Here is a 21,278-nt window from a genome sequence, read left to right on the forward strand (position 1 = left end):
CCAGTCAAGGCATTCAGTGGAGACTGAAGAGAAATAAAATGACAACTTCTCCGGTCCTCCTGGTGACTCGAGTCGCGGCGTCTTCTTCTCTCCGCTGCTGCACACACTGTGCTCGGGCGGGAAGGAAGTCGGAAGATGATGTCCTACTGTGATAGGTCCAGGCTGGAGTCTGGACCAATCACAGCCCGGACATCAGAAAAGTGGAGGGTGTCCCCCTGAGGAGCGCCAATCGGCGCCCCTGCTGGCCGAGGGTGGGGTCAAAAAACCCACCCACCCCATACCCAGGACACAGTCTGACACCTGCCTAGTGGGCGAAAATTTGATATATATATTTTTAAATCTTTCAAATTTTTCAATTTTTCCCATGGCACACCAGGCAACACACTAGTGTGCCGTGGAACAGTGGTTGAACAACACTGTTCTAATGCCACCCTTGCTTGGTCCACTTCCTAAAGTCAGGAATTTGTCAGGAGTGCCCTCATACAGTTTCCCCAGACTTTGGATTATAGATGGAGGCACACCAAAAAGTGGAATAGGACAGTGTCTCCAGGTGGGGCTCCTTGCAAAGGTGTTAAATTTGCATCCAGAGATGGGAAGCAGTGTCCTCTGAGCAATGTGGAGGCCATATTTGGACTCTGGCAACATTGGGGAGTCACAAACAATTCCCAACCCTGCTTTAGACAGGACTGAGCTAAGCCATGGTCTGACTTGCTATATGGCAGTTTCCTGTGTTGCATGCCATCATTCTCCCCCCCCCCCCCGCCCCTTTGGTGGGTTTCCATTTGTTAGTTCAGAGCAAAACTCCTTTTGATTCTTTTGAGCACAGAAAAGAACATGAACCTCCTTGAAAGAAGGCTGTGAGATTAGAAAAGCGGATTCGGAACACAACCCCAGAGCCAGACGGAGTCGTTTCAATAATCAACCCACAACAAAAGACTGCAATTAATGTTTATTTTATCAACTCTATTGTTAAATTACACAATCAAAGTCAATGGAACTCCTTTCCTTCCCATACCCCCTTTTTTGTCATCATAAAACTACACAGCAAGAGAGCTGCCTATAGTGGAAAGCAACTGAATCCGCGTGGTTATGACAAAATTGAATCCTTATATGCACACATCCCTTATATACAACAAACAGTATACACAAAGTAAAGGAAAGGGTTTAGTGTTTTATTATTTTGTAAACCATGCAGAGCACAGCATAAAAACGAGGTTGCATCTCTTACATCAGGCAGGGTGCTTCAAACCAACACCCAGCACAGGCAGCCTCCTCTGGTTTCAAGAGCGCATTGTCCCTCCCTGTGAAAACCAAGGAATTCCACTGGAAATGCCAGGCTGGCATTTTAAACACTCATTCTTTGCATTTTGCCGGTGCTGGCTTTCCCCTCCCCACTCTTAAATTTTTGAAGTTTAGCAAACCCACTAGGCCTCTGAAAGATTGCCTGATGCAATAAACTTTGGATAAGGTAGGCTTTAACCCTACAGCCACGTCTTGGGTGTGGGCTCCATTAAACTCCATTAACTCGCGAATTAATTCTGAGCAGACATGGTTAGGGCTGCTCTGTGAAGCAGGAAGACGTGGGTAGCATTGTTGTTGCAATGTCTATTTTGGTGAAGCCTCTCATATAGGCTGAGCCCCCAGCCTTACTTGATTAATCTCACATATAAATGGCATATAGTGCAAAAGGAGCCCAGTTAAGATTTAGTATGCATGAAATAAGGAAACATCATCCCCAGGTGCCTCCAGCCCTGCAGATCAGATGGAAGGTTAAGCTAAGTAAACCCAGGGCATTAAAAGAAAAATCAGCTACTGAGTGCATAGACCAAAATTAACATCAGTTCTCATTAGACTATCAAGTAGAAGAGCCTGTTCTTTTATCACCATCATATTCACAAAATTTTTGCATAGAGATTTGCCTTGTCCAAGCATGTTAAATTGTCCAGTTCCTTGCCTCCCAGCTGGTCCCCCAGCAACAGAGAAAATGCAACTAAATTGTATCTTCTCCTAACAATCCTAAAGTTCTAGCCCAGTCTTTGCCAACCCTGTGCGGTCCAGAGGTTTTGGCTGACAACTCTCACCAGCCCCAGTCAGCCAGAGTTAGATGGGTGCTGGTAGACATTTGGGAAACTTATGGTGGCTGTTTTTAAATGCAATCAGTGGCCCACTCTTAAGATGCAAATGTCTTACAAGATGCAAACAGTGGCTGGCTTAGAGACCTACGGTCATCTATAGTCCCTTGGAAAACATTGCTCACTAGGAGAAACTTCACATGTAAGTGGTAGGCAGAAGCGTATCTGACAATGGTCCCAAGTTTTGTAGGTGCAGGAACATGCAGACTTGTCACGTTAAACAAACCTGATCATCCTCCAACTCAGGGATCCCAGACCTAGTTGTAACACATTAGTATCTAATTTGGAAGTGGTGAGGAAGAGGCAGGCGAGCTCAGTGGCACATAGGAAGTTGCCTTATTCTGAGTCAGAGGGCAGTATTGTCCACAATGAATGGCAGCAACTTCCCTGGAATTTCTTTTTTGCATATTTTTTAAAATTAAAACTTTTAATCTTACAATACAATAAAGAAAAAACCCAAATCCAAATAAAAACAATGACGAAAGAAAAAAGGAAAGGAGAAGAGAAAGGGGAGGGGGAGAATACAAAAGTAGATCCTCAAACAAAAGGGGGCAGACCCTCCTAGCTTTCACCTGGGAGCTTCTTTTTCTCTCTCTGAGAGACCTTCCCTTCCCTGCCTCTCACGGAGGGTCCTCCGCCAGTCAGCCACCACCCTCATTAACCCAGAGTAGAGGACATCAAAGGACAGAACAAAACATAAAGAAAAACAAAGTAGATAAAAGAAAAAGAAGAGAGGAAGATAAAGATAATAAAAAGATGAAAAGAGAGAAAAGAGAAAAGAAATAAAGAAAACTTCTTATTCTTTGCCTGTCAATTATATATATAAATATTGTTTAAAATATCCTGAGTGTTCAGGATGGTATCTAGCTGTATTCCATGATAATATCCAGCCGCTCCTTGTTCTGTTAGATGGTGTTTTCCCAATCTTCAACCCCAGACCTTCAATCATTTCCCCTTCCACACAAAGTCTAAAGGGGGCTCTCCCATTGTTATTATCACTGAAAATCAAGACTTCAATCCGGTATGATGAATTTATCTCCAAGGAATTCCAGCAACCCTTCCACAGTTAAAAAACAATAAATCGTTAATCTCTATTCATAAAGGAATCTCTCCGTTGTGATCGTATACTAAAATATCAATCCATAGTTATTTATTGTATATTCATTAATATTAATTTCATTAATATTCATTAATTCATTAATTTTCCATCCTAGTTTAGCAGGAGAAAAAGAAGAACTTCTTTCATTTCGAGGCATCCTACTAATGTAAAACATTTCCACTTCTTCCATTCTTTTTCCAAGTGCATCACCAGAAGCTTGATAGTTTCCCCCTTTGAATTCATTTCAAATTGTAGACTCTTATCTCTGCCATCTCAGAATGTTTCTTAATCTCTCCGCCAATGGTTTCATTCCAGAATCACAACTCCATTGCTTGACTGTTTCACTCCTCCAGGCGCCTGTTTGAAGGCCCATTTCACCATCTGCTGCTTCTCACTTCACCATTCCACTTTCATGTTCTGGCAGATTTTTATCAGTATTATTTCCCAAAAGTTCCATGTCTCCTTTAATCTGACCTTTCTCTGAAACATTTTCATTCACCATTTTATTTATCTCAGTTCTGAGCTCTTTTGATTGCTCATCCAATAATTGCTGCATGATACCAACAGTCAATGGGGTGTTCAACAGTATTTTCTCCATACTGAGTGCCATTGGTCTAATTAAGAACTCACTCTCCACCTTAACAGACTGCCTTAAAAAATTGTGTCTGTCTCCTTAACTAAGTACATTCTTACACACAGTTGGAGAGCTTGGTTTCACTTTTGTGGCTAGCACTTCCTCAAAAGGGATGGAGAGTTAAAAACAATGTAAAATCAAAATTCTTAACAAGCAGAGCACCCTTATTTATTTATAATCTTTCTTCGTTGCAGACAATTAAAACATGCTTTTTGTTTCGTTTCCACTCTGTTAATCGTTAATAATTGCCTCTTCTTATGATAGCAATCGGTTTGCATTCAGTGTGAAAGTTTCAGGGGGCACACAGATCCCTTCAGTCGTAATTCATCACAGTCTCAAAAGTAATTTAAAAAGGGGAGGTTTAGCTGACCTAATGCCCTGAGGACTAACTCACAGGACTATTCTGTGGTGTTTGGGCACGATGGAGGTCCTTTGCTTCAAGTCACTCACCATGTGCGAAAACTGCCTAGTTTTCTTCAAAGCATCAAAGATTAATCCCTTTGACCTCCCTATGTTCAAAGGTCTTTGGCATGTAGAGAATGTGCTCCACCACTGAGATACAGCCCTTCTCCACACAGAGGAAGAGCAAAAGGTAACAGGTTCCATCACCATTAAAAACCACCACCTATCTCAAGCAGTAGGGCTGGGAAAGACCCCAAGAGAACACGAGAAAAGCCCTGCTAGATCAGACAAACGACACTTTTAGTCTAGCATCCTGTTCACATAGTGGCCAGCCAGATTCTGTGGGAAGCCACAATCCATCAGAGCAGAAAACTGGGCTAGATGAACGAATAATCAGACTCAGTATAAGGCAATTTCATATGCTTATTACCTGCTTTAGATACCTTTAAGCACTTGTTCGCAAACCAGCAAAGAAGATCCATACTCAGGCTGTCTTCTGCACGTGACTTTCTGGCGGCAGAAGAGTAATTCTGGTGTTGAGCTGGCACCAAATGTAAGAAATATGGCTACTTCAAAGTCTGTGGCTCAGCCCTCTCTCCCTTTCTCAACTCTGTGCGCCTCAGAAGGACCACGAGGCCCTAAGTCACAGTCTGAAGGCACCCGAGGCTGGAGCTAAGCAGGTCTGGGTCTAGCATGTGTCTGGATGGGAGACCCCCTAGGACTCCTTGATGGGCTCACAAATATTACAAAAAGGAGAGCTCAAATTCTGCATCATACTAGAGAGAGCGGATCAAAAGCAAACCACCAGTCTAGGCATATCCCCTCCCATTGCTAATAGATTCTTTTAAAAAATACAGCTTCGATCGAAAACGTTCTGGGCAGCAATATACAAAATGATCAAATCCTGCTAGATAAATATGTGAAAGGAGAGTTGTTGAAACTGGACAGGAATACAAGAGTTGCCTCTCTCCCCATCCCCACATCTTCAAAATGGATTCCAATTCAATTGCACAAAGTAATTCTGTAACAGTATTTTTCTGTTGTTGTATTAAGCTAGTCTAAATGTCCTCCAGATCATTGAGAGAATATTATCAACTCCAATTGAACATGAAACAAGCTTAAAATTCATTAACAGCAGTAGGAAGATTTTTAAAAATGAGTTATAAATAATTATAGACAAAACCCTTCTATTCTTTGTTAAAAAGCCAATGTATTTTCTTCTTCAGACACCCCGTTAATCAGAATTCATATTTGGTATGTGCTAAAAGCAGTTGGCCTATGAAAATACATTCATGAAATAAAATAAAATAATGGAGGGTGGGTGAGAGATATTCCAATGGGATGCTTCATTCTGGTTGTGTGTTTCCCATGTGGAAGCCACCTAGCAAAGCACAATTGTGACTATCATGCCTTGAACTCCCAAACTCTGGGAAATGGGTGTTTTATTTGCCCCAAACATCCCAAACTACCTTTGGAGGCTGGCTCCACAGACCTTGTATAACAAAGAATCATAGAACTGTAGAGTTGGAAAGGACCTCAATGTTCTTCTGTCCAACCTCATATGATGAGATCTTATGACGTGGAGCAGAAATGTGGCCCCCAAACGACAGTATTCAGTGGGGCTCACTATGGCCACCGCAGTCCTTATTAAAACTTCTGCTACCAAACGGAACAGACCGTCACTCTGATGGCTAATGCCAAGCTGAAAAAGCTTTCATCCTGGAGATAAGGGGCTGAGTTGGCCTGAAAAGAACAGTGTTGGGGATTTCCCCGGAAGGCTACAGATCAGGGAACATCTGCCATGCTCCATCTCTCTTTGCACTCCAACTCCCACCAGCTTTCACGGCCCAATGGGTCAAGGATGTTGGGAATTGTAGTCTTGACTATCTGTAAGGCCACAGAATCCCCAGCCCTGCAAGACAAAATGGGTGGATGGGCAACCCACAGCTCATGCCCTGCCCATCAAAAGCATACTTTCCCCACCTCAAAAAATAAAATAAAATAAAAAGTTCCCCAACTTTTTCAGCTTTAACTATGTCAATCAGTTTTTATGTTTGGTTTTGCCCAAGCAATCATTTCCGAAAAATTGCTGCTTAAACAGGCCAGCATGGTTTGTTGTTTTTAGAAAGGGACAGATCTGAGACACATAGAGGTGAGGTTAACCCACACTGGGCATGACATTTAATGCACAAAGCATTGGCAAAGGCCACAGGCCAGAAGCCTTGTATCCGTTCCCCGCCCTCAAAGGAGCACGAATTTGCTTGGCTGCTTCGTCCTTCCTCTCTATTTTGCAACCCTGCCCTGGCTTTTCAAATCTGGATCTCCCTAAAAACACACCTCGCCCCCTGTTATTATCGCCACTGCTCCACACTCCCGATGTAGTCAGTTGTTGCATTTGTGCTGCTCTGCTCCTTGCTGTGGACCTGCTTAGCTCTCCAGATCTTCCGTTGCTCCTGGCGCTTCCGCCTCGCCTCCTGGTGCTCCTTCTGCCTCATATACTGATAACGTTGCAGGAAAAGATCTTTTGCATATTCATACAGCTCCATGTCTAAAAAATTGAGAGCCTCTATGTGCTTCTGGGTCTCTTCGTCAATGTCCACACTGGAGGCTCGTGTGCTATTGTACTGCGTGAACGGGGAGATGAAGACCATGTTAAACGTCTTCTCAAAGAGGTACTGAGTCTTCCTCTGAAACTCCGTCAGGCCAAAGAAAGCCATCCGCTTCAGGTTCTCCTTAGCACTGTCCAGAAGAACCTTGTTCCGCTGCTCTTCTGGCATGACGGACAAATTGTAGCATCCCACCAGGCTGAGGTCAGCCAGCATGCGGACCTGGCGGTTGTTGGCGAGATTGTATGGGCAGTCCATGAACTCCTGCAAGGAGCAGCCAGACCAGTCATCCCCCGAGTAACAGCTGGGCAGCTCTTCGGAAGTTGGTGATCTCCCGTCGCAGACATGCAATGATGCTTTCCAGGTTGCTCCTCTTTGGACATGCCTCCATTCACTCAAGTACCGAGACACCGGGTCCCGGAGGATCGTGATGTAGTAGAAGTTTCTGAAGAGGGAAGGCAAAGAGAGATTTTACAATCATATTAGTGTATGGCACTTTATCCGACTACAAGAACAAGAGCTTTTTTTTCTCTTTGGTTCCTTTGTTGAAAAGGTAATCCTGGTCTACCATCTGCCAAATCCGAGGTGCTGGAGGAACTGGTTGGATGCAGAGGAGTGGTGGGAGGCACCAGCTGGGAAACCCCCAAGGGAACCTCCAGGGGAAGAAGGATCAGAGCCAGGGGACTGGTGGTGGGTCGACGATGCATGGTCAGAGCGAGAAGAGGGACCAGACTGGGAGGAGGAGGTGTCAGAAGCTGAAGAGGCAACAGGGTTTAGTGAGCAGGAAGCAGCTGCAGCAGAGAGCAGTGCAGAATCATAGGCAAGAGAGGAGGAGGGCCAGGAGACAGAGAGGAGGCAGGCTGCTGAAGAATTCAGTGAGTCTCCTCCTCCTGCTACGGCCAGCTCCCCTCCCCCCAAACGTGCAGAGGCTGACAGAGCAGTGGAAAGGCAGGGACCTTCATTGGGGCAAGACCTACAGGGAAGAGTTACGATTCTGTTCCCTTGGATAAAGAGTTCACTTCACTGACACAGGAAGCGAATTCCCTGAAGCCTGACATTTATTGTTTTATTGCTGACCTCCACCTGACTCCAACTCCTGACAACAGGGTCCAGAGGAAGAGGTCTGAAAAGAGGGAAAGGCAAAAAAAGAGAGTTTTGTGGTACCTTAAAGACACCCTAAAGAGAATTCTGGAGGGTCTAATCTGGACCCCTGACCTGAGGCCCATCATCCCTGCACCATACGCATGTGGTGGAGAACGGTACTTGTGTGTGCCATGAATAATAATGTATCACATGCCTCAAGGAGCAGCACAGGCTCCCCTCCCCATCAAATATGCATCTTTTAGTGACACACTTAAAAACCCCCAAAACCCCCAAGAAGAAACGAAATGGAACAGAAGAGAACAGTTCTACAGGCAGCACAGCAAACACAAATCAAGTTTTGAAGGCGGAATCTTCATGATGTTTAGTCCAAAGTTTGTGTAAAAAAAACAAACAAACAAAAAATCAACAGCCCTGCAGCAATTGCACAGATTCTAACCCCACCCCACCCCCCACTTCCCAGCCTGCTTGCGAAGGGTGAGTCACTTGCCTTGCAGAACTTGCACCGAAGTAGGTCTGGATTGCTGCTCCAGAGACCAGCTATGCAGGCTGCAAACATATGTATTCAGTTGTCAAGGAGAACTGCGGGAGAGGAACAGCTGTTGCTTTGAACAGTGCTGGGCAGGCAAAGAGCAGAGCTGGGAATAATATGGCAAGACCCTTGTGGTCAGCACCTGGCTGCACCCACCCTGGGGTGGGAAAACTGGTTTCTGAGAAACTGCAGGATTTTTGTAGGGAGAGGCTTGAGTTTCAGATTCACTGCTAATAGCTTCCTCAGCTCTACTCAAGAACGCTATTCCACAGAACAGGTGCAGCCACGCTAAAGGCCCTGCCCTGAGTTACTGCAGAGTGAGCCTCTGAGACCTTAAGAACTTGCAGGGCAGGTTCTCCTGCGGACAGGACGTAGGAGAGATAAGGCCAAGGGGCTTATGTTAGTACCAACACCTTGAACTTGGCCCAATGTCTCAAATGGACAGGCAGCACAAATTCCAGAGGCAAGGTGTTATATGCTGGTGGTAGTTTGCCCCCCCCCCGCCACCATGTTCTGCAGCAGCAGCTGACTCCAGCAGCTTTGACCTGACATTCATAGTATTGTTGACAGCTGTTAGAGGTGGTTGCTCGAGAGCAATCAGGCAATATGCCTCCCTAGTCTGTTCTAAAGCTTTCTTATTGGTGCTAAAAAAACCCTTTAGAATACAGAGCGCCTCTATTCCATGTCTTGCTCATTCACTGGCAGGATCTGAGAGTGGGCGGTCCTTAAATCTTCCCCAGCAGAGTAGTCTCTTGACCCCCAGCCTGCGCCTCCCCTCTCTGGATGAAAGCCTACTGCGCAAGGAAGGCTTGGATAACGGGGCACCTCCCTCCTCCCCGCTTTGCTCAGGCAAGGTGTCCTGGCACCGCCTTGCATCCTCCGCTGAGGAAGTGCTGCTTCCCACGATCTCTTGGGGCTCTCTGTAATCCATCTGCCCTTCCCCCTCTCGCCCCTGAGCCAAAGGCAGCTCCCTGACTACAGCCTTCCAAAACACCTGCACATTGTTAATTCTCAAATTCCTTCCTCAAAGCCCACTTTCCACAAAGGCTTTGGCACAACTCCACTGTGCCCACACTCTACTAACCTTTGACCTGCCCGGCATGGTTGAACTCCAGCTCCCATCAGCCCTAGGCAGCATGGCCAATGGCATGGGATGATGGGAGCTGCAGTTCAGAAGCATCTGGAGAACCAGAGATTTTCCCATCCTTGACCAATTGTTAATTCAGCACAAGCAATAAACCCAGGGTCTCCTAAGGGAAGGGGCATAATTCTATGAGCTCTGATATCACAGCTGAGCAAGCCCTAGAGACCACCATAGTAAAATGGCAAATAATCACGTTTAATATTTCTAGCCTTTCCCACCCATTTCTCCAATGCTTGGACACACCTCAAGATGTCACTGTTCCACAGAAAACCGAGCTTGGATGAGCTTTAACAGAAGAAGCAGATCAGAAGGAGAGGCAGCTGTCGAAGGTATTTCAGAAATACAGGAGAAAATGCATAGAAAAGGGGCAAGTTACATTCCTGAGAAGCGGCTGGCAGACAGCTAGCTAACCAAGGCAGAAAGCCAGCACATGAGGTTCGAAAGCGTATGAGGCAAACCCCTACGTATTTTAACCTCCCACTGGGTATGAGTCAAAGAAATTCACTTATTTGAACTTCCCTCCAAAGAGCTAAGGGCAGCCCACATGGGACTCTCTCAATTTATCCTCACAGCAGTTGGATTAGGCCAGGCTCAGCCAACATGGCGTCCTCCTGATGTTTTGGACAACAACTCCCATCAGCACCTCAAGAGGCACACAAGCAACGGCCTCGCCATGTCTCCTCCCCATGTATTCCCGACACCATCTTGCGAAAACAACACAGAACACTTCAACGTCCTGTTTCATACATTTCTTTTTCCAGATGTTCCCTGTGTAGCCATGTTGGTAACACCCAGCTCAGCCTTGAGGTCTGCTGGGTGGCTTCACCAGTGTCCCTCTTTCAGTTTTCCCTCACCGCCTTCCCAGGCATTACTGTGCGGGTAAGAAAACACCCCACAGGCCACAAACAGTCTTTCCTGCATTCAAAACTCCAAGTGCTCCAGCTGCTGGCTCTTACAGCAACAATTCTATTGTGTGGTCAGAGCTCCTCATCGCACGGACGCAGCCGCCATTTTCTTTCCCCCGTGAGCATGGAAGAAAGGACATAGCACAGTGACAGAGCACAAGTGTTATGTGTAGGAGCCCCAGATTCAACTCCTGGTGTCTCCAAAGACAGCTGGGGGAAAACTGCTGTCCGAAACCCTTGGGAGCTGCTGCCAGTCAGTGTAGACCAGGTATGGGGACCTGTGGCTGAGGATTATGGGAGCTGCAGTCCAACATCTGGTGGGCCACAGGCTCCCTATCCCTGGTGTAGACAATAAAGGGAGAGATGGACCAGTGGTCTCACTTGGTGTAGTACAGGAAGCTGCCCACTGATGTTAGCATTGCCTACACAGACTGGCAGTGGCTCCCTGGGGTTTCAAGCTGTCTTTCCAGCCTACCCAGAGATGCCAGAGATTGAACTTGTGAAATTCTGCATGCGAAGCAGGTGCTTTACCCCTGAGCTGCTGCCTTCTCTCTGTGTTTGGGTAGGAGAGCCGGGTCTGCGCAAAGAAGACCCAACCAAGACTCTGTGGTAGGAAAGAGGCCAACAAAAAATCACAAAGACAAAGGTCATTGTGGCAATCAATAAGCGGTTAATACAGAAAGGGAAACAAATCCTTTGGCAGGATCAATGCATTCAGCGTGCATCTCATCATAGCTCTCAAATTCTTTTAACCTTTTCACTCTACAGCCTGGGGGTTGTCTGCGATGGCAGAAGGTTGATTCAGGGGTTAGATCATGGGTAGTCAACCTTTTTATACCTACCGCCCACTAATGCATCTTTCTTGATGGTAAAATTTACGCAGAGGCTTGACAACCATATGTCAGGAGTGCTCTGATAGTGTTTCCTGCTTGGCAGGGGGTTGGACTCGATGGCCCTTGTGGTCTCTTCCAACTCTATGATTCTATGATTCTATGAAAAGGAGCAGAGACTCTCCAGTAGAAATTGCTTCTCTCCCAGCCAAAGGCCCCCTTAGGAAAGGCATGGAAATCTCTGGTGTAGAAATGGCTTTTAAGGAAAGTATACAGATGGATTTTTCCAAGTTAACGAATGCCAGTGTTACGAGCCAAGCAGACAAGATAGAACAACAAAGGAAAGGTTTAATTTGAGGACCAGGATACTATCTCTAAGGAGCAAATGAACACTGGGGGCCCTTGAGCTGTTGAGGTGGATTTTTTTTATTTATTTTTTTGGTACATGAGGAACAGCTGCTGTGCACCGTGAGACGAGCATGCTAACTCTTTGCTGAAGGGAATGTCAGGATCATTTGTGATGTGTTGCATTTACAGCTCTCTGTGTGTTTATTTAGTGCAGGAGTGGCACCAGATGCAGCTGAACTACAACCCCCACAAACCTTTGCAAGCATGGCCAGTGGCCAGGGATGATGGGAAATGGGAGTCCAGGAATTTCCGGAGGGCTAAAGGTTCTCCACACCTGATTTACAAGTGTAAGAAAGCAAATCAACAGGCTTCCTCTGTCTCTTGGTCTTTCTGGTTTAAGTTCTCTTGTCTGTTTGTTTAATGCATTTATATCCTGTCTTTCTCCCAAGCTGGGATTCAAGGAGGCTAGTAATATTTAAAGACAACCTACGACTCACTAAAGCTGTGCTTCCAATCTGGCACATATATCAAAATTAAATGGGAGGAACTGGCTGCATAACTCTGCAGAAGAGTTACTTGCAGCAAACAGAAAAAAGCAACCTCTTGCCACAGCTCATTTTCTGCCTTTCATAATTAATACATGATGGCACAACTCTGTATCTTCCTATACCCAGTGGAAATGCACAGTGACACAATGCATTTCTTTGCACACTCATCGATTCCTGTTTTCAAGGTCAAGCATATGGACTCAAGGGGAAAGCAGCAGCAGCAGCAGCACTTCCTTGCAGGCATAATCAGGTGGGCTCCCATCTCCATCCTGAGTAGCACAGGAGACTTGTAAAAGTCCCAGTTTGAAGTCATGGCCCATTAAGGAGAGAGTGAATGTTTTTAGTGAACATAAATGCCAAGTACCTTTGAGGAGTCATTAGCATTTGCTGCTCTTAGCATCCAGTGAATTAAGGTATTGTGTTACAACCTGAACCTCAGCCCTCCTGCTGTCCTGTTAAAAAGCAGGGAATGGGAAAGGTGCTTTCTGCTAAAGGACTAGATGTGCTACTGGGTTCATCTCAATGGTTATGCCTGTGCTCCAAAGCCATTCTATGCCGCCAGGAAGATTTTGGGCCTTGGGAGTTTATTCCATGCTCTTTTCACACTGCATAGCAACCCTCTCTGGAAGTGGTGGACATTTTCAAAAACAGTTTTTGACACAGAGCGAGCAAGGTGAATTTTCCAGAAAACATTTGAGTTTTAAAAAACAATTAGGCAATGTTTTCTAATGTGCCTTATCTCTCAAAATGTCTTCCAATAATCAAAGGCAGCAGAAGGGGAGCATTTGATTACAAAGAAGGGAAAAGATAAAGCATGCCTGATGTGGTGCAAATGTTATATTCAAGCAAATTCCAAGCTGGAAATGATTTTTACTGAAAAAGACAGGACAATGCAACAGTATACACTTACATTGTTTTCAATTATTAAAAGGGATGGAGGGAACACCATGTTTCAGTTTCAGCACACCCGAAAAGCTGTGAGCTTGTACATAAAGGTTAACTACAAATTTGAAACTGACCAGTTTGACAAGTATTGTATCCAATTAGTTACGTTATTAGGAAGGGCCTTAGTTAGTTATTAGTTTGCACATCACTGATAAAGCACCTGTTTTGCACAGAGAAGATCCCAGTTTCAATTCCTGACACCTTTAGGTAGAGCTGGAAGACAATCCAGAGAACCACCACCAGTCAGTGTGGAGACAATGCAGATATAGCTGGATCACTGGCTGGACTCAGTTTAAGGCATCATCCTCGGGAGTATTTGTAGCTCAGGGGTAGAAAATGTGCTTTGCATGCAAAAAACAACAAGACCCAGGTTCAATTGCTGGTATCTCTAGGTACGGCTGGGAAAAGACCCTGGCCTGGAAAACTGCTGCCACTCAATGTGGTCAAAACCAAGTTGGATGGAACAGCGTTTAATTTTATCTATATCTATCTATCATCTATCTATCTATCTATCTATATCTATCTATCTATCTATCTATCTATCACCTATCTATCATACAGCCCTTCACCTGAAGATCTCAAGGCAGGTCACAACAAAAAAATACAGAACAGAAACACAAAGCACATAACAATATCAAAAACAAAATTAAACGACGATTCCCTACTCCCACATTTAAAAGGACATAGTGTCAGGGATGCTCCCCAGCCAAAGGAACACACACCACTAACAGCCAACTCTTTCTTGTCAAAAGAGGACAATTAACAGTAGTTTCTATGGCTCCAAATACCAATGCACACCCATTTAGCATCTGGACAGCTGTTCCCAGGTCTGCACTCTATGGAGCAGTTGCAGCAACAGGGGACCACTCCCCCCCCAGTTTATGTACCTCCCTCTGAATGGATGTGCGCATGCAGCCAGAGACTGCACCTATGGTAAAGCTGCCTCTGCTCTTACCTCTTCACTCCCCTCCTGGTTTTGGGAGACAGTGGTGCAAGAGAGGGTGGGAAATCACCCAACCCTTCACTCGCCTGGCCTGCCTCTTCCCACGACTCTGAATTCATTTTATTAAACAAAATACTTTTTTTTTTAAAAAAAAGGAAAAATTCTCACCAGAGAAGAATACAGTGGTAGAAAGCTTTCTGCAGAAAACACCCCACTCCACACCACCATCAGCAGCTGCTGTATTAAACCCCTCTCAGGTGGACTGAGCCTTCTCATCCTACAACCACCCAACAGTACTAGATGAGAGTTGCTGGAGTAACTTCAGAATGCAGGACAGCCTTGTGACCCAAACAGAAATATTTTACAGAGCACGCTGATGCTATCTCAAAGCAACTGCAAGAATTGGTTTCAGGCTGCAATCAGATACTTTGGTGGAATGTGCCCTGCAAAAGACTGTGAAATCTGCCACCCCACAGTAAACAGCTTACAGAATGAGGAGTGTGGCCGCTTTTCATTTTCGAGAATCCAGTTGCCCTCCTAAGAATCTTCATGCCTCCTTGATTAATAATATAGCACACAAAATATTTCATTTGGGATATATGTGTGTGTGACTGGGAGAGGCAGGGAGGTGGAAAGCCAGCACAGTTATATATTAAGGAGGCAAATCTATTTTGCCTGTTGGAATGCTTGCTCCTCTAGGAGAAGAACTCTGACATTTGGAAAATTAGTCATCTGTAAAATGCGACTGATATGCTATGGAAAGCATTTGCATCGCTGTTCCTGTGACATAGCCAGAATCCTTTGGCAGAAAAGTCAGTCACTGAAATAATAGTAATAGTAATATAGTAGTAGTAATAGTAATAAATAACAACAATGCTTCACTGTTGGTTCAGTTACAAGGAGCTTCTACCAGGGACAGTTGTTTAAATAGCTCTTCTGTGAGGGTGTTGCTTGCTATGGGAAAACATTGTTAGAGCAGAATTGTTATCTTCCTATAAGCATAAAAATGCAAGATGTCATCACAGCCAACTTCAGCTTGAGGAACAGCAGGCATGCTTGGGAAAGGTATGAAGTGCCTTCTGTGAAGTATCTCCTCCTTCAAAAGGGGTGGGAGGGTTCGAGGTGAGCCTTGGGGGGAATGGCGAGGAGGTGGGTGTAAATGGAGGGGGCTTTGGTCAGGTGCTGGTAGGTGGGATTGACATGCAAAGTTCTCTGTTAAAGCCTTTGTGGGATTTGTTATATGTGCAGAGGGAGCTCCACACAATACTCCAGTTTTATCCTTACAAAGCATTAATTTAATTTCTTTAACAAAATTCATATACCACTTATTTGTAGTGAAACTGCTCAGTTATTTATAAAAAATATTAAAAGTTATCAATAAAGAACATTTAAAAACAATAAAAAAATAAAAATAATTAGAATTAACAGTAAATTAAAACACATAAACATCTATGTGTCTGGATAGGCTTTGCATAAGCAAAAATGTTCTAAGCCATTGCCAAAAAGAGTGCAGTAAAGGCAGGTGCTGGAAGTTACTTTTGTAGAAAAAAAGGGGGGGGAGGCTAACTAGTTTAATACATAATAAATAATAAATAATATTGCATTCTGCTCTTTCATAGGATTTCATTGATGGCGTTCCTCCCATGCCAGAAAAGTGACTCAGAAGAAAGGAGACAGCAACAAACTCACAAATGTTGGGGGCATTATTGCAGAAGATGATTTAGCAAGCTTGATTAGTGTGCCAAATACCAATACATTTGCAGCCGGAAGACAAAAGACCAACGGAGTATTTTGCAGCCCTGGAGCTCTGCAATTTTAACTTAGGCTCCCACGGATTTCATTCCATGCAGCCAGGGTTTGTGATCAGGGAGTTGGCATCAAGTGAAAATACCAAGTGCTGCCTGAGCCCACCAAGGCGCTCCAGGGGGATTCTGGTTTAAGTGAATTGGAAAAGCAACACATAACAGCTAAGGAAACTTAATCAGGGCAATAAAATTAAAATGGGGCAGTCAGACAACCCATCCTGATTAAGTCACTTGCAAACAGTATGGCAATCATCAAGGAGGCTTGCGGTGTTAATGATCTAAAGTCACTCATCTCCCTCAGGGAGGAAGTCAGAGTTTTATAGCAGACAATTAGAATATTTAAAACTCAGGTTTTTCCACAAGACAAAACCTCACTTCCACAGCTGAGACGAGCATCTAACTCTTCCTTCATTCGATCACGGCACTACAAGTTGGATTTGAGAGGGCTGAAAACCACAAGGAGCTCACACTAAGCCAGAGAGATGTTTTCTACTCTGTAGCCATGGAATATGTGCAAAATAGTTACCTTCTGCAGCTGGCGTAGTCCTTTCCTTTATGATACTCTCTATTTCACAGTTCACAGTATACATATGATTGCATTTCATCTGACCCATCTACTGCAATTATTAAGTTTGCTGATGACACCACCATAATGGGTTTAATTACAGGCGGAGACGAATCTGTGCACAGGGGGGAGGTTCAAAAGGTATCCACATGGTGCTCAGAGAACAATCTGCACCTAAACATTGGCAAGACAAAGGAGATGGTGTTGGACCTTCGGAGGAAGAGAGGGGAGCTAGCCCCGTTGTATATCGGAGGGGCTGTGTGGAGAGAGTCTCTTCCTTTAAATTCCTGGGAGTCCATCTTAGTGAAGACCTTACTTGGAAGGTCAATACAGCCCAGGTGGTTAGGAAGGCCCAACAGAGACTTCATTTCCTTAGGGTCTTGTAAAAGAACAATGTTAGACAGCAACTGATTATTTCCTTCTATCGGTCCACGATAGAAAGTGTTCTCTCATACTGTATTACGGTGTGGTATGCTGGTTCGACAACCATGGACTGGAAGTCCCTACAGAGGGTGGTGAAGACAGCACACGATATCATGGGCTGTCCCCTGAGTCCGCTAGTTTTCATCGCAGGAGACCGTTGCCTCAGAAGAGCGAGGAACATTCTCATGAATGACTCACACCCTGGCCAGCATCCTTTTAATCTCCTGCCCTTGGGCAGGAGATATAGAAGCATAATAAGCCACACCAACAGGTGAAAGAACAGTTTCTACCCATGGGCCGTGAGGCTGCTGAATGGAAGACAGCAACATTGCAGCTGACATTTGGGGTTGGTGGTCGTAGGACAGCACTCAAGAGTGTAACAAGGACTGAGAGATGGGGGGGGGGCTTGTTTAATCTCACTGTAAACAGGTGGTAAAGGTAAAGGTGTTGTCTAAACCACACCTGCGTCCCTTAAACAGGCGGTACAGTGACAATAAAGTATTTCTGTTTCTTGTTCTGTGAGCTGCTTGAAACTTCTACCAGTAAGCCTAACAAGCCAAGCTCTCAGTGCTTGCGTAGGAGGGAGAGATGGCTGAACTGCATGCATCTGTTCCGTTGAGTACCGGGAAGCTACAGAATTTTGAAAGGAAGCTCTGGTGTTGTGGGATTCCAGCCTGAGGAGTGTTCCCCTAAAATACGAGATGCCACCCACCCTCTGCACAAGTTCCCTCGTAGAAGCATCTCTGGAAGCGCAGACTGATTTTGCCTGGTGCTTGCCCCTTCCAGCCTCCTTATTTCAAATGTGAACGGGTTCAAAGCACCATCCATTTCCCTGTTATATTCAAAGGCTTTGCACAGGGATGAAGTAAGTTCTCGCACTCGCTGCCACAGGTGTGGTCTGACCGAGGAAGACCAAATGTGGTCTGAGAAAGGAGCATGGCCTGGGGAAGGCCCCAGGGGCTGCATCAAGAGGCCTGGAGGGCCGGAGGTCCCTTCCCCTGCTCTGCAAGGACTGGCAGGCATGCTCCTGTGTTTCAGAGAAGGGGGCATTCCCAGTCCTACCTGTAAATGCCTAGGATTGAACCTGGGGCCTTCTGCATGCAATGCAGGTACCTGTATAACTGAGCTACAAGAAGGTAAGTTTAGATTAAAAACAGCAGTCTTGTGGCAACTTAAAGAGTAACCGATTTATTATGCCATGTGTTTTAATGGGCTAGAGTCTACTTTGTGAGTTATGCTGAGATACAGGTGTGTGTGTGTAAAATTGGGTGGAGGGGGCTGTAAAAAGTGTGGTCAGAGAAAATCAAATGCAAAAAAAGAGAGGCGGTGGCAATTGTTTACTTAGGGATAGTAACCCAGGGGAAAGGGATGCAGCTCAGCGGTAGGACATGTGCTTCACATGCAGAAGGTCCCAGGTTCAATCCCTGGCAACATCTCCAGGTGGGGCTGGAAAAGACCCCCTGCTAATCAGAATCCCCCTGACGGTGTGAGCTCCCCTTGCTCGGTCCCTGCTCCTGCCAACCTAGCAATTTGAAAGCACCTCAAAGTGCAAGTAGATAAATAGGTACTGCTCTGGTGGGAAGGTAAACGGCATTTCCGTGCGCTCCTCTGGTTCGCCAGAAGCGGCTTAGTCATGCTGGCCACATGAACCGGAAGCTGTACGCCGGCTCCATCGGCCAGTAAAGCAGATGAGCGCCACAATCCCAGAGTCATCTGTGACTGGACCTAATGGTCAAGGGTCCCTTAATCTTTAAAGGTAAAGGTACCCCTACCCGTATGGGCCAGTCGTGTCCGACTCTAGGGTTGTGCGCTCATCTCACTTAAGAGGCCGGGAGCCAGCGCTGTCCGAAGACACTTGCGGTTCACGTGGCCAGCGTGACAAAGCTGCTCTGGTGAGCCAGCACCAGCGCAGCACACGGAAACACCGTTTACCTTCCCGCTATAAAGCGGTACTTATTTATCTACTTGCACTTAGGGGTGCTTTCAAACTGCTAGGTGGGCAGGAGCTGGGACCGAGCAACAGGAGCGCACCCCGCCGTGGGGATTCGAACTGCTGACCATACGATTGGCAAGTCCTAGGCACTGAGGTTTTACCCACAGCGCCACCCACGTCCCGCCCTTTATCTTTACCTTTACCTTTAAACAGGTTCCCAAGCAATGGAACACCTTACTGTGTGACTCTCTCTAAAAAACGAAATGAAACATGTTTTTAGGAGTTGGTGCGATGCTCTGCATTGGTTAATTCAAAAAGGAAAGGAAAGGAAATGCCCATCTAACATTTTAATCATCAAGTACAAATGTTACTTCAACCAAGGAAGGAAACAGATGGTGCCCTGGATTCTCTACAATACAGCCGCTGTTCCCTTGACGAATTTTACTGCTTGCTGATCATCAAGCATGATGTCGTGAGTACCATCTCCCTTCCACCTCCCAACCCCACTCCTGCTCGATTCCTAATGAGAAAAATAAAAAGGAACCAATGCAATTGGCTGAGGTCAAGTTAACTATGAAAATGGGCATTTTAAAAAATGTTACCAGGCCATTTGTTTATTTATTTATTGTATTTATATCCCAGCTTTTATCCAAGGAGCTCAGGTGGCTCATAGGTCTCCCACTCATCTTCATTTATCACCCACAACAACCCTGTGAGGGAGGTTAGTCTGAGAGGCAGGGGCTGGCTCAAAGTTACACACAGTGAGCTTCGTGATAGCCAAGTGGGGATTCGGACGCTGGTCTCTCCTAGTCCAACGCTCTAAATACTGCACCACACTGACTTTCTGTCTCTCTGTGCCATAAGTTCAGTGCCAGATCATCTGCCTTGCAAGCAGAAGGTCTTGGGTTCAATCCTTGGCATCTCTTGGGAGGGCTGGGAGCGACTCCCTGTCGGGAATTCATGAGAGCTGCTGTCAGTCTGTGTAGGGATGTGAGTCAGTATTTTGTTTTGCCATGGCTTGGTGCTTATCCACTTGTGGTAACACAGAGGACAGCTCCTGGTGTTTCTGCAGTACGTCTTTGTTCAGTACTCAAGTGTTGTATGATTTGTGCAGATGTATGGCAGAATCTGGGTGTGATGCGATTGTGCCAGTGTGGCGATTGCTGTTTTGTAAGGCAGGACGTAGGGAGGCTAAGGAACGAAGGGATTCCTGACTCTAAAGATGTCTCAAATTGTGTTGCTATATTTTTTGCTTTGGTGGGATGGTATTGTTTTATTATATGGCACTATATTTCAGTTTTGCAGTTTTATAGCTTGTTATCTATACATATTGGGCCATATTCAACTAAATCCTTGCACTAGCCGAAAACAGTGCAGAGGTTCCTGACCATGCAAAGGGACTCCCCCAACTCCGTAGGTCATCCCCTTTTCTGCTCTGGAGGCCTGAAGGAAAACCCAGAACAGTTTTAGGGGGTCCACAGAGTGCGGGAGGAGAAGGCTCATTGTGCAAGAAAATTCCTTACACTAACGGAACTTTTCCCTTAGCACCAACGCTGTATACAACCCATTGCATTTGTTATTTTGTAAACTGCATGGAGGCTATCTTAAGTATTAAGTGGTATACAAATATTTCAAATAAATAAGTAAGATTGAAGATCTTAGAATGCTACACATGTTACAGTACTGTTCTTGTTTTCAAAAGAGCCATTAGGTTGTGACCCAAAAAATGTCCTGTTCCACGCAGAGTCCACAGCAGAACAGGGTTTGGACACCTGTGTCCCTACATAGCAGTCCCCAGTGAGTTCCCTCTATCATTTGATAACCCTTTTGATAATCTCAGAGCATTAAGAGACCTGGCCGACGAGCTCCTCAGTGTGCCCTTGATGTTTTCATCCCAGTGAGGCAAGCTCAATTAGCTGACTTGTTTACTGCACAGAGGCCTTGGGGGAATCCCTCTGTTTACCTGCATCACAGCGACCCAGAGGAGCACCTTGCATCCTCCTGCTGCGCTTCCGCCTTGCCCCTGCTACCCTGGAGGCCCCAACACCCTCCTGTTCTTGGTGAAAAGGTCTAAATGATCTTTCCTTAGAAGTATAACACGTACGACAACTGAACTCTCCGCGGGGGCAGCGGCAGAAGAGCCAAGGTTGTTTTTTTCATCCTCAGAGGTGGCAATGCTCAGCTGAAAATAGCTCAGGCTGCCGCAGACGACTGACCTTATTTTATTAGTATCTTGCAGCAGCAGCAGGATAATTTAAAAGCAAAAGCATACAAAGAGACAACATAATTACAGGTACCTTAAGAGAACACAGTAGAAACATTCTGGAGACAGAGAGAAAAGACTGAAATTCTGCTGATAAATGTCTCTCCAAGTAGGAGTAGA

The 21,278-nt window shown here is 45.4% G+C and overlaps 1 protein-coding gene across 1 annotated transcript in view; it reads right to left on the bottom strand.

Moving 5' to 3' along the window:
* Positions 1–934: 934 nt before the first annotated feature.
* The window catches only part of HS6ST2 (heparan sulfate 6-O-sulfotransferase 2), a 143,455-nt gene continuing 123,111 nt past the window's right edge, over positions 935–21,278 (bottom strand). The window contains exon 2 of the mRNA XM_083422663.1: positions 935–7,318. Within this exon, the coding sequence (XP_083278789.1) occupies positions 6,619–7,318 (700 nt within the window). The 3' untranslated portion in view covers positions 935–6,618. The remainder of the gene's footprint in view (positions 7,319–21,278) is intronic.

The sequence above is a fragment of the Podarcis tiliguerta genome, assembly GCF_965153285.1.
Source record: "Podarcis tiliguerta genome assembly, chromosome: Z".
Lineage (NCBI taxonomy): Eukaryota > Metazoa > Chordata > Lepidosauria > Squamata > Lacertidae > Podarcis > Podarcis tiliguerta.